Raw genomic sequence first — 16,735 nt, forward strand, 5'->3', positions numbered from 1 at the left:
GGTTCCGACCCATAGCGACCCTGTACAGGGTTTCCGAGGGTGTAAATCCTTACGGGAGTAGATAGCCTCATCTTTCTCCCGCGGAGCAGCTGGTAGTTTCAAACCGCTGACCTTAAGGTTCGCAGCCCGATTCATAAATTAAATTGAGGAAAGATTCATACTCTCTTTTTCATGGGCAAATGATAAACCTCTGGTCTTTTGGGTCCATGTTTGTACCCCTTTAGAATAAGCCACACATTCAGATAGAGTCTGACTGTGCTGGTGTTTTGTTTCTTCTTACCTTAAATTTAGCCCATCATATTAAAATGAAGCCAGAGCAAGAGTTCCATTATTTGGCCAAAATGCAAACCATGCTATTGACAACACATGAGTAAATCTCACAAACATGATGGTGAGCATGGGAAGCCAGCCACAAATTCTACTATCTACTAAGTAGAAAAGCTCAGATGGCCATCAACACAGATACAAAGAATGTGGTATATCTAGCAATGGAATATTGTTCAGTCAAAAGAAGTAGTGAAGTACTGATACATGCTATAATATAGATGAACCTTGAAACATTATCTTAAGTAGAAGAATCTAATCACAGAAGTCAAGTGTATGATCTTACTTACAGGAAATGTATAGGAGAGGCAAATGTAAAGAGACAAAAAGTAGATTAGTGTGTCGGGGGGCAGAGGGGCTGAGGTTCATTTGGAGTCTTGGGAATGTCCTAAAATCAGACTGTGGTGATGATTACACAAGTCTGTAAATTCACTAAAAAGCAATAAACTTAAAATGGGAGAAATCTATAATCTATAAATTATACTTTAAAAGCTGTTTTTAAAAAATTATACTGTTGAGATTAGAGGGACCCCCAAAGTCTATTACACTGATAAAATCTGCAAACTATGGACTGAAATTATCCCCCAAGACAATATTTAAATTAAACTAAACTGTTTAGTGAAACTAGTAAAAAATGTTCCCTGTGAGAATTGCTAATAATTCTCTATCTAAGATGGAATTGTCAACAATAACTCTAATGCATAAATAGGACAGTCATAGCTCACTGCCTTTTAGGGAATGAGAGACCTTGATGCAAGAGCAGAGACCTGAAGATCCCAGTCTCATCTTCAAATTTCAAAATAGACTCTTGAAACTCCCAAAAGAGATAAGAGGTGGTTTGGAGTTTCAAAAGTTTAACTTCAATACTCAAGCCCAAAGTTATGTGGTAAACCATTGGTTTGGCAAGATGCGTAATAATGTAAGGACCAATTTTCCCCTAAACTACCTCCACCCCCCACCCCGGCTCCTCAAAAGAACTGGGACAGAAAAGTAGACTAGGACCAGTTAACAGGAAGCAGGTTATGACTCTGCAGAAAGATGAGCTTTCTGACTACCAGTGTTGGTTTGGGAGAGACACTGCTTTTCAGGACTCCTATAAATTGGAGCTATGTGTTCTAGTGAAATCAGTGGGTGCCAAAGAATCCCATGGCATGCTTTTTAAAATTCAGATACTGGGGTCCTAGCCCTGGGGATTACAAGTACATCGGTCTTGAGTGGAGCCAGGTCAGCTGGTGGTGATATCAGGTTGTTATTGTATTGTGATGATCAGTAGTTTGGTACGAAAGAGTTTAGAGACTTGGACTTGATCGGTGGCTCTCAACCATTACATTTTGTCCCTCAGGGGACATTTGGCAATGTCTGGCATCCAATGGGTAGAGCCCAGGAGTGCTGCTAGACATATAGGATAGCCTCTAGTAACCTGCCTCAAAAAGTCAGTAGTGCTGAGGTTGAGGAATCTTGGACCAGATAATCATTATAAGGTACTTTCTAACCCTGAGGTTCTAGGATTTAAACAACCAGCACAACCCTCTGTGTGACTCTCTATCTTTGGGGCTAGGGATGATGAGGTTGTTGTTATTCAAGATGTTACATGTTTTGCTCTGTATATGACAAGTGTATACCATCCACACAAGGTTCCTGCCTAACTCTGGCCTTTCCTTGAAGGCAAGTCATACTACATGTGATGAATGGATGAGTCTCACACACCTGACACTGAGCAAAAGAAGTCAGACATGAATTCACCATTCACCATAATCAAAAGGTAGAAAGAATCCAAATGCCCAGCAATTGATGAATGGGCAAACAAAATGTACTATATCCATAGAATGGAATAGTATTAAGAATTAAAAAGAGATATAGCCTTCATTCTTTCAAAGTTCAGAAAATCATACTATATAACCAGCACAGGATTACAGCTGGGTAGAAACAGCATGAAGTATTCAAAACAGAGTCACAATTTTAAAACCCCTCCAGTAATTGAATCCACCACTCACCTGTCAGTTTGTTGTACTGTGGTAGTTTGCAGGTTGCTGTGATTCTGGAAGCTATGCCACCAGTATTTTAAATGTCAGTTGGGTGGACAGATTTCAGCTCAGCTTACACACTAAGATAGACTAGGAAAAAAGGAGAGACAGACAGCTTCCAAATATGTCATCAGTCCTAGAAAAATTGTCAAAGAGGTAAAGGGTGTACGTACTCTCAAGGTACTCCCTTCTCCTTACCTCCCTCATGCATCCAGGAGTTTAATATTCTTTCTCCTTCTACGCTCCAGCAAAATCAGCAGCCTATCAAGAGTCTGAGAAATACACTTCCACTTAGGAACTGTTGAAGATTCCAGAATAGAAAGTTTGTGCCCTTGGGAGAATGCAGGAACATCTTCTAATCCAATGAATGGAGGCACCTTGGAGTAATAGAATGAGCATGCACTTTGCTGACATGCCAACATCAGCTCTCAGCTCTACCGCTCTCTGTGGATTAGGGGATTTAACTCTCTGGAACTCAGCATCCAATGAGTAAACTGAACATAATAATACCTAGTTTGCAATGCCATGGTGAAAGTTGGAAATTTTCTGTAAAGAATGTGGTATAATGGTGAATTCCATGAGGACAGAATTTGTATTTGTCTTCATCCAAGTTAATCTCAGTATTGGAAGGAGTGCTGGTGGTACTGTAGGATAGTCAGTAGTTCAAACCCACCAGCCACGTCACAGTAGAAAGATGAGGTTTTCAGCTCCCTTAAAGGTTTACGGTCTCAGAAACCCGAAAGAGGGTCACTGACTCAACAGCACTGGACAACCACAATCTCAGCACTACAGAATTACCTGATAAAGTAGGTGCACGAGAAATATTTGTTAGGCAAATGCCATTATCATTGAGAGTCTACTTTATGCCAAGCTGACTCACACTAGTTTCTTCATTTGTGGCAAGAGTATAGAACTGGCTGTATAAGCCTGGCTTCCTGGGCTCACTAACCTTTGATCTTTTCTAACCACTCCAGGGTAAAGAAGGGGCCTTTATGGTACGAGATTCCAGGACTCCAGGAACATACACTGTGTCTGTTTTCACCAAGGCCATTGTAAGGTATGCGCCTAATGCAGATGGGCAACATGAGAGTATTTCTGGGGTGGAGGAGTTATGGGTAAAAGACAGCAACAATAGGAAACAGAAAAGGTACAGAATTGCTTGTTTTCCCTGTTCCATCTGAGAATGCCAAGGCTAGGGAAATTACAGACATAACCAAAGTCCCTTAGCTAGAAAGTGACAGAGCTGGGGCTGGACACCAGGCCCTCGTCCCAGTTAGCATCCTGCATACAGAATTGTAAGGAAATAAAATGCCTAGTCCTTAGAAGTTTATAATTTAGTACATAGGAAAGATTCTTCTGGCTGGGAGCAAGAAGATGTGAATTCTAGTCCTCACTCAGCTAATGAAGTTTCCTGTCATTTTGTGGAGGACAGTGGTAGCTTAGCACTAGAATTCTTACCTTCCTTGTGTGAATCAACAAGCTCTGGTAGCATAGTGGTTACGAGTCGGGCTGCTAACCGTAAAGTCAGCAGTTCAAAACTACCAGCTGTTCCACAGGAGAAAGATGAGGCTTTCTGCTCCCATTAAGATTTATGGCCTCAGAAAACCTCTATAGGGTCACTATGAGTCGGAACCAACTCTATGGTATAGCACCACCAAAACCATGTGGGAGATCCGGGTTTGATTCCTGGCCAGTGCACCTAAAACCAGCAAAAGGCAAAAACAAACGGGGTAAAACCCAGCAGGAACCAGACACAAGCTTCCAAGAGTTTTTTTCTGAGTAGAGTCACCAAGGGACATACTTAATTCCTCAAGCAAAAAACCGTGACATCATGTGGAAGTGTTGTCTACCAAAAAAGCTCATTAGATGCTCAGTGCCCAAGGTTTTATTGGGGATTAGTCACATAGGCACTGGCTGGCCAGCACACACCCAAATTCTAGTCTCCCAGAAAGAAAGAAGTTGTTCAACATAAGCTAGATTTTTTTATAAAAGAGTTTGGGCACAATGAGTCATTTTTATCAGTTATAGAATGCTCCCAAAATTGAAGTTCCAAATGCCACCTAAGGGCTAGCCTTACAAACAGGTCTCTCCAAGGTAGCACTATCAGGCCTTCTGTGTTATTATTTTCTACACAAAGTCAAATAAGTAGCAAAAAACAAGAGCTGTTTCCCCATAATGACAATTTATTATATTCGTAAGCAGAGAAGATAATCATGCAACACATATGACACTGATTTGTGGTCATGGGGAAACATCATCAGTCCATCACTGCACTGTTTTCAATTGGGTCCAGACAGCCTCAGAATCCATCTTAACACAGCACTCCCACCACCAATGGCAAGACTAATTGAAATGTTATCTGCCATCCTTGTGAGAGGTCAAGAAACAGGGATCTGATACCTGTGAACATTTGTATTATCAGTAGATGTTGCCTACTAATGACTTCTGTACTTCTGTTTCATTTGTTTAAGTGAGAACAGCCCCTGTATAAAGCACTATCACATCAAAGAAACAAATGACAACCCCAAGCGATATTATGTGGCTGAAAAGTATGTGTTTGATTCCATCCCTCTCCTCATCAATTACCACCAACACAATGGAGGAGGTAAGTCTTAGAAGTCAAGACAGAGATGTATTCTCACAAGGGAAAGTGGTTCAAGCCTAGCTTGATTTCTTCATACCATGCAAGCTGATCATAAAAGATAACTAAATGAACAAGTAGGAAAAGATGCCAAGTTTTGGATATTTATTAAATGCCCTTGAGCCAGTGTGACTCATAGTGACCCTGTATAGGGTTTCTGAGGAGCAGCTGGTGGCTTTCAACAGTCAGCCTTGTAGTTAGCAGTTCAGTGCTTATCCTATACCTCATTTTTCCCACTAAAAAACTCTTCTGTTGAAGTCATTGAATTTTACTACATTCCTTCCTGTGTTTATGAATCTTCTCAGGGAGATTGTGATATCAATGCTTGGGCTTTAAAGTTGGTTTTTCAGAGTAAAAGTAGCTTTTTTATCAGATTATGTTTTTCTCCTGGTGATATAACTTGGATGGTTGCTTCAATAAAGCTCTAACGTTTTCTCTTTTTAATCAACAGGCCTGGTCACTCGACTCCGGTATCCAGTTTCTTCCTGGAGGCAGAAAGCCCCAGTCACAGCAGGGTTGAGATATGGTAAGCAGTACATTCTAGAATGCAGTGCATCTGTATCAAAAGTCACATCTTTAAAGGACTAATGCAAATTCTGAATGAACTTCCCATGAGCCCAACTCTTTCCCAAACTTAAAATAGCCATTAAAGCAGGCATGGGGCGTATCTGGAGATGGCGTGCACAAATGAACGTGTACGATGTGTGTGAATAAGAGAAGTGTACATAAGAGCACATTATTTAGGTCAAATCAATGTCCTTTGGTTTTAATTAAAAGTTCATCAAAGAAGCATCTTTTCTGAGCACTGACTTTGTTACGTGTTGGGCTGCTGACTGCAAGTCAGCAGTTCGAATCTACTAGTAACTCCTGGTAGAAAGATAAGGCTTTCTGTTCCCATAAAGGAATTCTATACAGGGCCGTTATGAGTCAACAGCACATGACCACCACCATTACTTTTTACATAGCCCTCCATGAAATGTTGTTAGAGCGACAATAGGAAATGATGATTTTGTACTGTCTTCTAGAACATTTGTATGATCTACTTTGTTGGAAGTGGGATTGGCTGTGGGCACACATGTACCAGTGCCAACTTGATGGTAACTAACAACAACAGCTTTGTTGGGGATGGGCCCATTCTAAGGGCTGTAGGCTGGAAGTGCCCAGAAGTGTTTGCTTGCACAGCACAGTTTTAATGTTTGTATGACCTTTAGGCAGGGCATACATCACATCTCCAGTGCCTCAGCCCCTACTATACCTTGTTGTCCAACTGGTCTGCTTATCCATTTGCAGTGATTTGCCTAGAACCTGAAGGCATTTGAGATTGTATTTCCTAGCTCCAATGGTGTGCTGATTGAGGGAAAGCTGGTGTCATTTTCATTTTGTGTCTCCTAGGTTGTGTGTGTGCTGTGAAGTCTGTGCTTATTTATAGTGATCTTACAAGATAGAGTAGGACTGACCCAGATGATTTCCAAGGCTGTCATTTCTATAGGAACATATCATTGGGTCTTTTCTCCCATGAACCATTGACCTTTCTGTTAACAGTTGAGCGCTTAACCATTGCATCACAAGTGCACCTTTCTCTTGGGTTAATGGCTTTCAAACTAGTGTGGATCAACATCATCTGGGATATTTATTTTAAATGACTGCTGGACCCTTCCCAACACTCAAAACCCATGGCCACTGAGTCAATTGTGACCCATAGCGACTGTGCAGGACAGAGTAGGGCTGCTACTGAGGGTTTCTGAGACTAAATCTTTATGGAAGTAGAAAGCCTCATTTTTCTCCTGGGAAAAGGCTGGTGGGTTTGAACCACCAACCTTGCAGTTAGCAGTCCAATGCTTAACCTACAGCACCACAAGGGCTCCCAGCACTTACCAGAACCCAGTCTCTGGATGCGGTGCCCTAGAATCTGCATGTGAAGTAAGCATCCTGGCCAATTTTGGTGCAAGTGGTTAGAGGCCTCTCTGTTCTTAACTAGTACCATAATGTTCCCACAGGAGGGACTAAATACTGTTTATTGTTGGATCTCTCTCTTAAAGAGATAGAAATCTGACTATTTCTAATGTTAGACTTGTTGTTATTGTCAGGTACCATCGAGTCGGAACCGACTCATAGTGACCCCATGCACAGCAGAACGAAACAATGTCCGATCCTGGGCCAACCTCACTACCGCTGCCACTCTTGAGTCCATCAATGATGCCACCTGGCCAATGTTAGACTAAGGGTATTAAACTAAAGGTCAAATTAGGACAATGCCTCTGTAACCTCCTTGTGAAAATAAGGTTACTTTAAAACCTGTAGAATTTATATGTGTCCAGACTGGATGATATCTCAGAGATAACCCATACATTTTGCTGATGAAGAAATAGAGACCAGAGCCATTTTATTTGACCACTTACTGAGAGTCTGTCACGTACCAGGCACTGTGCTAGGCTGTGCCTCTGGACAAGCTCTTGTTGAATCTACCTTGTCACTTCCCATGCCTGTCAATGCCCACTGGAGTGCTGTGTACAGAGCGGGTGCTGATTATCAATGAAAGGATGAATGGATGAAGCAGCAGCTCAAATAAAATTTTCCCTTTATGAAAAAATGACAATAACACATTTTCAGGATTAACGGTTAGGTATAGAACATGATTGAGATCTTACAGAAGTTCTTTCATTTCGTTTCTTTAATATTTTGATTAATACTTCTTTGCTTCCCCTTTGCATGTAACCCACTTAGACACATTTTTCAAAGTTTTAAATGCATGTCCTATGTCATTATATAGAAAAATATATAACAATTGTGTCTATAGTTCTCATGGGAGAAAGACATGGCAGTTTGCTTCCATAAAGACTGTGGCATTGGAAATCCTATTGGGGTCATTCTATTCTGTCTTCCAGGGTAAATATGATTCAGGATTAACACAATGACAATGGGTTTATGATAAGTCTAGAACTTATACAATTCATCATCTTTGGGGCATATTAACAAAAGGTTAAAATTCTACAATTTTACATTGCTGTTGTTATTAAGTGCCGTGGTGTCGGTTCCAACTCATACTGACCCTGTATAGAGTTTCCTAGGAGCCAGCTGGTGGGTTTGAATCACCGACCTTGTGGTTCACAGTCCGGTGTGTATCCTACAATGCCACACCAGGAGTTTTATGTAGGAGCTGTTTAGTTTCCTGGGAGCCCTATGCCTCCTATGAATTGCTAGCCAACCCTGGAAACCCATCTCTCTTTCTTACAGGGAAATGGGTGATTGATCCCTCAGAGCTCACATTTGTGCAAGAGATTGGCAGCGGACAATTTGGGTTGGTGCATCTTGGCTACTGGCTCAACAAGGACAAGGTGGCCATCAAAACCATTCAGGAAGGAGCTATGTCTGAAGAGGACTTCATAGAGGAGGCAGAAGTCATGATGTGAGTGGTCAAAACAAGGGATGCAAAGATGCCTTGGGGCCGATGTTCTGGGCTGTGTTGTTTTTAAACATGAACTCATTTTTACTTTAATGTCTGCTAAACATATAAATATAGATATAAATGTATATGGATACATACAAATTTTCCCTAACTTTCTCTGAGCCCCCTGTCACTCTTACATCACTATGAGATTATCTTTGTTATTTTAGCTATTTTATGGTTCTTTGTCTTTTTTTTGCACCTTTTTGTACCTACCTGGTTTCCTCTAGAATGTAAGCTATGTGAGGGTAGGAATTTGTCTGTCATATTCATTATATCCCTGGCATCTAGCACAGTACCTGGCACATAATGACAGTAGATGCTTATTGAATAAGTAATGTGTAGAGAGAGATCATATGAGCTAAAATGTAGAATAATTGAAGATTAAACCTAGTTGTTGGAGTCAAGTTATCACTGGTATGTTTGCTAGGGCAATACTAATCACTTATATTTTAATCTGAGTCTTGGTATCGCACTGTGGGCTAATGCACTGGACTGCAAAGTTGGTTTAAATCACAAGGTCGATGGTTCAAGCACACTAGCTGCTCCTTAGGAACCCTATACAGGGTCACTATGGGTTGGAACTGACTTGACAGCACTTTACAACAACATATTTGAGTATGGTTTTGCAGGCTACAAAGCTCCTTCTAAAAACCTTCTCTCAGTCATACCCAGATTTTCTCATCCTCAGCATTACTGACATTTCAGACTGGATAATTCTTGGCTGGGGAAGTTGTCCTGAGTGCAGTAGGATGTTAACAGCATCCCTGGCCTTTACCCTCCAGATGCTGATAGCACTTCCACTCCCAGTGTGACAGCCAGGGTTAGCTTCAAACATTGCCAGGTGTTCTCTCTAGGGCAAAATAACCCTCTGCTGGGGACCACTAGTCCAATCTATTCTTCCCCGTAATCATCTATGAGATATAAGTAATCCCATTCTACAGATGGAGGAGCTGAGATTCAGCTCCCAATGGAAGGGATCAAATGACATTCCTCTTCAGGAGCCACATTCTGTCTTCTGTCTCTTATATCTAGTGTCCACACATCTCGGCTTCCCCAGAACAGGCCCAGTTTATACCCTTGTCCAGACGTATTATTTATTGATAGTGCTCCCTTCAAAAGTGTCCTAGTTTGAGTGTTAAATAATATGGTCACCTCTACTACATTCTGTGAAACTCCTGGTGTGGCACTGTAGAATCAGCACTGGACTGCAAACCACAAGGTCAGTTCAAACCCACCAGCTGCCCCTTGGAAACCCTATACAGGGTCACTATGACGGCACTTAACAACAACTATACACTATAGAAGATACTGGGAAGGTTTAAATAGAAAAGCTCTTCTTCTTTATATTGCTGATAATGATCAGTCCCATGCAATAAAAAGCGCTAAACTACACCTTCAATTAGGACATTTTCATAAATAAAATCAAATGTATTTTGTGTTCATTTTGGGTAGTAGATTTTGTTTTATAAACCACAAGTTAGATGAAGTGACCATCAGGTTCTTGAATGCCATAAAATGTTCAGCACTTTCGGGCGACTTGGTTTGGGTCATCTCATCCTTTGCCTTTTTCCCCCAGGAAACTTTCTCACCCCAAACTGGTCCAGCTTTATGGAGTGTGTCTGGAACAGGCCCCCATCTGCTTGGTGTTTGAGTTCATGGAGCATGGCTGCCTGTCAGATTACCTGCGCAGCCAGCGGGGGGTCTTTGTGGCGGAGACCCTACTGGGCATGTGCCTGGACGTGTGTGAGGGCATGGCCTACCTGGAAGATGCATGTGTCATCCACAGAGACCTGGTAAGAGGGTATGGGGCGCAAACCTCCAGGTCCAGGATGAAGGGCAGGTCCCAATGAAATGGAGAGTCCAAGGCTGAAATCACATTAATAAATAACAAGTCACTGACCACCTCCCTTCATCTCTCTACTCTCTCTTCTCAACACCCCTTGGGAAAGCCCAAGTCCCTGGGTACAAGTGGTTAATGCACTTGGTTGCTAACTGAAAAGTTCAAGGTTCAAGTCCCCCCAGAGATACTGCAGAAGCAAATCCTGGTGACCTACTTCTGAAAACTCAGCCATTGAATATCCTATGGAACACATTTTGCTTCTATGAGATTGTGGAGTGTTGGAGTTGACTCAATGACAGCTGATTTATAAGAAATGTATTGTGAGCGTTCAGATCTGTGTTCTAAACCCAAGTCCCACCTCTAATTGTGGACAGTCCCATTTTATGTTTTAAATAACAGCTTATGTTCTTCCAGAACAGAGCTAACAGCACATCCCTCTTTTCTATGCCCCAGTTCCCACCTACAAATGAGGGGAAATGGGCAATCCCAGTTTTTGTAAAAATGTTCTTCAAGGGCCTCACTGAATCACATGGGGTGATCTTAAATCCACCCTCAGCATCACTGGGGGCTGGGGTTTAAGAATAATTATTTTGACACAGTCCCCCAACTGATTTATAAAACACTAAAAGTTGGGAATCACTGGAGTTAATGATTTCTGAGGACTTGTCCAATGCAACATTCTGTGATTCTAACTGGTAATCTCTCTGTTGAGGGATAGTTTTAAGCAAACTAACAACCTCCAAACACTTCTATTTAGTTACATGGAAAACACGTTCTTCATATCATTCTTAATGTTAACATTTCTTATCTCATAGAGTTGCCTTAGAGCAGCTTGATTAGGTAACACCATGGATTTGTCTTCCAACAGGGACCCCAGAAGTAAAGATAAAACATTAAACTTACTCATCCTGATAAAGGCACTTAGACATTCCACTTTCCAGCTAACTTCCAGGAGGCATTTGAGTAGCTTAATTAATGTTTGTAAATCTTCTTGAGGCCCTGATACAACAGCACATAGAAAAGTAAAGGACTGTGATTATAGGGACTCCTTAATTACTGATTCTCCACCAACACGTTTCCTTTCACTTTTGTCTGCTTCTCCTTTCTCTAGGCTGCCCGAAACTGTCTGGTAGGAGAAAATCAAGTCATCAAGGTGTCTGACTTTGGGATGACAAGGTACTAAGGGGGTGTGATGCCAGGGAGGCCTCAGCAACGGGACTCAGGCCCTCAAATGTTCTGACTTCTTCCTCCTTGCCTTAGGTTTGTCCTGGATGATCAGTACACAAGTTCCACAGGCACCAAGTTCCCAGTGAAGTGGGCATCCCCAGAAGTTTTCTCTTTCAGCCGCTACAGCAGCAAGTCAGATGTGTGGTCATTTGGTAAGAGACATCCTGCCCCACGCCCCATGGACTGGGACTATGGGCTCACTGTTTCCTTTGTCAAATGCTGGCAACTCATCTTGTCTATGAGGGTGCCCCACTGAAAGTTGCTGTGTAAAACAGCTCTGATACATATGAAGGGGCTGTCATTATTGTATAAAAGTGAACAGTTAAGATTCTGGAGGTAACTTCTGTGAGGTCAAGAGCTAGGGGGCATCAGGAGATTAGAATAGGAACTTCTTGAAGGCAGAGACCATGTTTCAGCCAATATTATATTCCCACATTATTCATCTACTAGTCCCTGGGTGGTGAGGTTAGCTCACTTACCTGCTGACCTAAAGATTGGCGGTTGGAGTCCACCTAAGTGCACCTCAAAAGAGAGCCCTGGTGATCTTCTAAAGCATCAGCCACTGAAAACCCTATGGAACACAGTTCTATTCTGACACACATGGAGATGCCATGAAATGGAATTGACTCCAAGGCATCTGGTTTTACTCTATTTCAGGGGCTGATCTGGTACGGAGGCTAATGTGCTGCACCGAGTAGAAAAGACTTTCTTGGAGATAAATTTTAGTGGCAGGGGGAGGAGGCAATAACAACCATGTGAAAAAAGTAGCAAGATACATGTCTAAGATAAAATCAGGGTTTGTTTTCTTTAAAATGAAACAAGAACGGTTGCTGTCAAGTCAATTCCAACTATGATAAACAAATGTACCGAATAAAACTAAGTGAAAGGCTCTTGCTGTTAAATGCCATTAAGGGATGGATGGAGTCATCAAAATCAAAAATTATCTGTTTTAAATAGTGTGTGATCTGGAAATGAATGCCTCTTGGTGGTAATTCTTTTGTGTTTGTTTTTCTTTTATTTATTATTTTTTACATTCTCCCGCAAGGACCATAATAGTTAATTTGTTGTTGTTTTGTTTTAAATGAAGATATACATATATAGTAAAACATACACTGACTCAACAATTTACGCAGTGACATTGGTCACATTTCTCAAGTTGTATCTCCTTTCACCATCAACACAAACTCATTGCCCCCTTAGGTTCTTAGCTAGTTTTTGGAGTTACTGTTTTCACTTTGATCTAATATTGATAATTCTTTAAAAAGAACACATACTTCAAGTAGACAGTCTTTTAAAACCAAGCTAAACTATCTATTGGAGTCCTGGTGTGGCACTATAGGATAAGCACTGGACCGCAAGGTCAATATGAACTGCAAGGTAGCAGTTCAAACCCAACAGCCACTCCTCAGGAGCCCTATACAGGGTTGCTATAAGTCAGAACTGACTCAATGGCACTTAACAACAACAATCTTTTGGTTTAAAGATGGCTTTAAGAGATAGTTTCAGTTTAAAGTAGAAGGGTGTCCTTGGGCCAAGGGTGTAAGGGAAGGGTGGGTTTGATCATCCAATCTCAAAGGCTCTAGAAAATCTGGATTCTTAAAGAAGTTGAAGTTTTGTTCCACACACACACACCCCTTTTGATCAAAATTTATCTAGAGCATCTTTGATCAAATTGTTTGGTGATGGTAACTGAGCACCATCCAGTTTTTTACAAATTGGGCTGTGAACCACAAGGTCAGCAGTTCGAAACTACAAGCAGTTCCGCAGGAGAAAGATGAGGCGTTCTGCTCCTGTAAAGATTTACAGCCTCGGAAACCCTGTGCAGGGTTGCTATGAGTCGGAACCGACTCCACGGCACTTAACAACTACAACAACAACAACAACTGGCAAAAGTTGTAGTTATTCATGGAGACAATTGGACACATACTCCAATTCTTCCTCAGTGAGGGTGACTCAAGTTGAGACTTGAATGATGAGAAGGGAGCTATGCCTATTCAAAGAGCAGGGAAAAATGTGAAGCAGTAGCAAATGGAAAACATTAGTATGTCCAAAGACTGAGTATACTGAGAGAGTGGAAGGCAAAGAAACTGAAGTCATAGAAAAGAATTAGAATTTCTACTAAGTGCAAATGGGTATGACTGAATGAAAAAAGGGCATGAATAATGTTGGTGTGACAAGAAGTATTAAATATTCTGACTGGATAATCCATAGTTTGTACTGAAGTATGCACAAAAATACACCAGACAGCTTCTTTGATTTGGATTACAAGAGGGCACTGGTCACCAAGACACTGAGACATAATAACTAGATGGTGCCAAGCTACCACTACCAACTGCTCTCAAAGGGATCAAATTTGAAGGTCCCAGATAGAGGGGGAGTAAATGTGGAACAGAACTCAAAATTGTGGAGGCGGAGAGACTATGTTTACCTGTCAGAAAGAGACTGGAGGAACCTGAACCTATGACCCTTAGCTACCTTTCAGGTCTGGAATGGAACTCACCCTCAGGACCCAATGTTTAGCCAAGCAATAGATAGATATATAAGGGGGACACTAGTAAGGTATACTCACCATAGAATGGTTAACCATTCAAGATCAAAAGGGCAAAGTTGAGAAGGAATGGGAAAGTGGGTGGAATGGAAATAAGAACCACAGGGAGGAAGCGAGATAACTGTTGTTACATGGAGGGGATTGCAATCATTGAGATGAAACAAGGTATACAATTTGTTGAATGTAAAATTGATGCTCTTCTCTGTAAACCTTCACTCAATTCACAATAAAAAGTTTCCAAAAAGGAGGAACTGGTTAAAATTGGATTTTGCCATCCCATTTGTAGGGAAGGTTTGCTGAGCACATGGGCTAGTAGTGAAAACCAGAGGGAAACTGGCTAATTAAGTCTCTTGGCAGAACTAGTTTTACAATCTCATGCAGCATTTTAAAATATTCATTCCAAACAATCCAGGGGTTTGTTCATTATGATTTCTTCTTTAAACAGACTCTCTATTCACCAGGCCAAGCTGTGATTTTGTTAGTGAGGTTTAAGTTACAGAATGAACTTGGAAGAAATAAAATTACACATGCAGCATTTTCAGAAGACTCTCCTTTCTCCAGTGTGTATAAGTGGGAAGGTCAGAGCTGGCCTGCAGCCATCTCTTTATGGGTGATGAAGGCAGTCACACTGCAGCTATCTGGGGGCCTATAGATGTTTACGGGAATGGTCACTTGTGCACATTCACCTCCTGATCTGAATGGGGTTTGTCTTGTCATAGGGTGTCCACTTGGGAATTTTCTACTGCATCTTACAATTAGTGGGTTGGGCTGCAGCTTGTCCCTGCCTAGGTTGTATCATTTGAAGAGAGTCCATAAACCAAAGAAAAGGGTGGCTGATGGATGCAGAGTAGAATGGACTCAGTGAACAAAGTGTGAGAAACAGAAACCTGCATGACCTGTGAGTTTCACCCTTGTCTCAAGGCCACTGGACTTTAAATCAGGCCTGTAAAGATTTTGCCCCAATTAGCTGTTATTTTAACCAAGTCAGGTAACCTCTGAGTTTTATTCAGTATTTCATCTATACATTAGAAAGATTGTGTAACAATTGTTTTCAAAACATTAAAACAAAACCGCACAGCACCGGTTTCAAAAGAAATCTCACTAGGAAACTCTGCATCTTCCTCAAGACCAACCAAACCCACGGCCATCAAGTTAATTCCAACTCATATGACTCCGTATGAGGTTTCTGAGGCTGTAAATCTTTACAGGCACAAAAAGTCTCATTTTTCTCCCACGGAGAGGCTAGTGGACTTGAGCTGCCAACCTTGCAGTTAGAAGTCCAGTGCTTATTCTATAGCACCATTAAGACTCCTTAAGGCATCTAAAGAATCTCCAAAATAAAACCAGTTACCACCAGTCTGACTCATGGCACCCCTGATGTGTCAGAGTAGCATTGTGATCCATGGAGTTTTCAACGGCTGTGTCCTTGCAGAAACAGATTGCCAAGTCGTTCTTCCAAGCCTACTATGGGAGGGTTTGAACCACCAACCACAGTAGCTTATGGTTTATTTATGTGTGGTTTATTTGTAGTCAAGTTCTGAATTTCTAAAACTCCTGAGGTACCTCTGAGGACTCCCTAGAAATTCTGGCTTGGTGAGTCTGGTATGAGACCCAGGAATCTGCCATTTTAACAGACTTCTTGGGGAATTTTTTATACAGGTGTTTTGCTTTGGGAAACACTAGGAAATTTTGCCCAGAAGTTCTTGAAAACCTTTGGGTTAGGTGATCTGCAAGCTCTCTTCCCACTCTGACATCTTAAGGCTATATTGGTATACAGTGAAGTCAGGCATGGCATCTCTACTGAGGAACCAATTGCTACTGCCATTGAGTCACATCACCAACCCCACTTGCAAAGTGCAGTTGAGTCATTGCTGACTCATTACAACCCTGTGTAGAGTTTCTGAACTGTAAATCTTTATGGGAGCAGAGAGCCTCATCGTTCTCCAGAAAAGCAGCTGGTAGATTTGAACTGCTAACCACAACGTTAGCAGCCGGACTCGTAATAAACTACAAATCAGGCTGCTAATCTCAAGGTCAGCAGTTCGATACTACTGGCTATTCCACAGAAGAAAGATGAGGTTTTTGCTCCCGTAAAGATTTACAGCCTCGGGAAACCCTGTTCAGGATCACTATGAGTCAGAACCAACTCCACGGCACATAACCACCACCACCACCACTGAGATTAGAAGAGAATTAAATCAGAGGTAAAAAATGGACAACCTGGAGATACGTTTTGTAACATATTGAGTTCATATTTAAAACTCAATTTCTGACTTCTGTTGAAAACATCAGTGTAGCAGCCCTTTACCTTCATTCCACGTGCCTTAAATTTGTTGTTATTATGTTGTTAAGTACCATCGAGTCGATTCCAACCCATAACAACCCTGTATAGAGTTTCCAAGGAGCAGCTGGTGAACTTGAACGACTGACCTTGAGGCTCAAATTAACTTTGCAGTCCAGCACATTAACCCACAACGCTGAACCAGGCTGGAGTTAAAACAGAACTGTCTCTCTAAGACAGAACTTTTCATCCCCAGTTGCCCACACTCCTTCCCTGCCCCTTTAATACACACTGCCCCACTCCATTCAGTATGGGCATCTTTATAGGCATTTGAGTCCCCTACAATTTTTAGTCATAGGCATTTGAGTTAGGTGTGGCACTGTTGATTGTTAACTTGCCAGT

The 16,735-nt window shown here is 41.6% G+C and overlaps 1 protein-coding gene across 1 annotated transcript in view; it reads left to right on the top strand.

The window, feature by feature from the left end:
* ITK (IL2-inducible T-cell kinase) overlaps window positions 1-16,735 on the top strand; it is a 97,308-nt gene that overhangs the window by 70,928 nt on the left and 9,645 nt on the right. Inside the window, exons 9-15 of the mRNA XM_006863923.1 lie at window positions 3,323-3,405; window positions 4,820-4,953; window positions 5,441-5,515; window positions 8,224-8,395; window positions 10,014-10,230; window positions 11,389-11,453; window positions 11,538-11,656. Coding sequence (XP_006863985.1) covers window positions 3,323-3,405; window positions 4,820-4,953; window positions 5,441-5,515; window positions 8,224-8,395; window positions 10,014-10,230; window positions 11,389-11,453; window positions 11,538-11,656 — 865 coding nt within the window. The remainder of the gene's footprint in view (window positions 1-3,322; window positions 3,406-4,819; window positions 4,954-5,440; window positions 5,516-8,223; window positions 8,396-10,013; window positions 10,231-11,388; window positions 11,454-11,537; window positions 11,657-16,735) is intronic.

This window comes from Chrysochloris asiatica, unplaced genomic scaffold, assembly GCF_000296735.1.
Source record: "Chrysochloris asiatica unplaced genomic scaffold, ChrAsi1.0 scaffold00057, whole genome shotgun sequence".
Lineage (NCBI taxonomy): Eukaryota > Metazoa > Chordata > Mammalia > Afrosoricida > Chrysochloridae > Chrysochloris > Chrysochloris asiatica.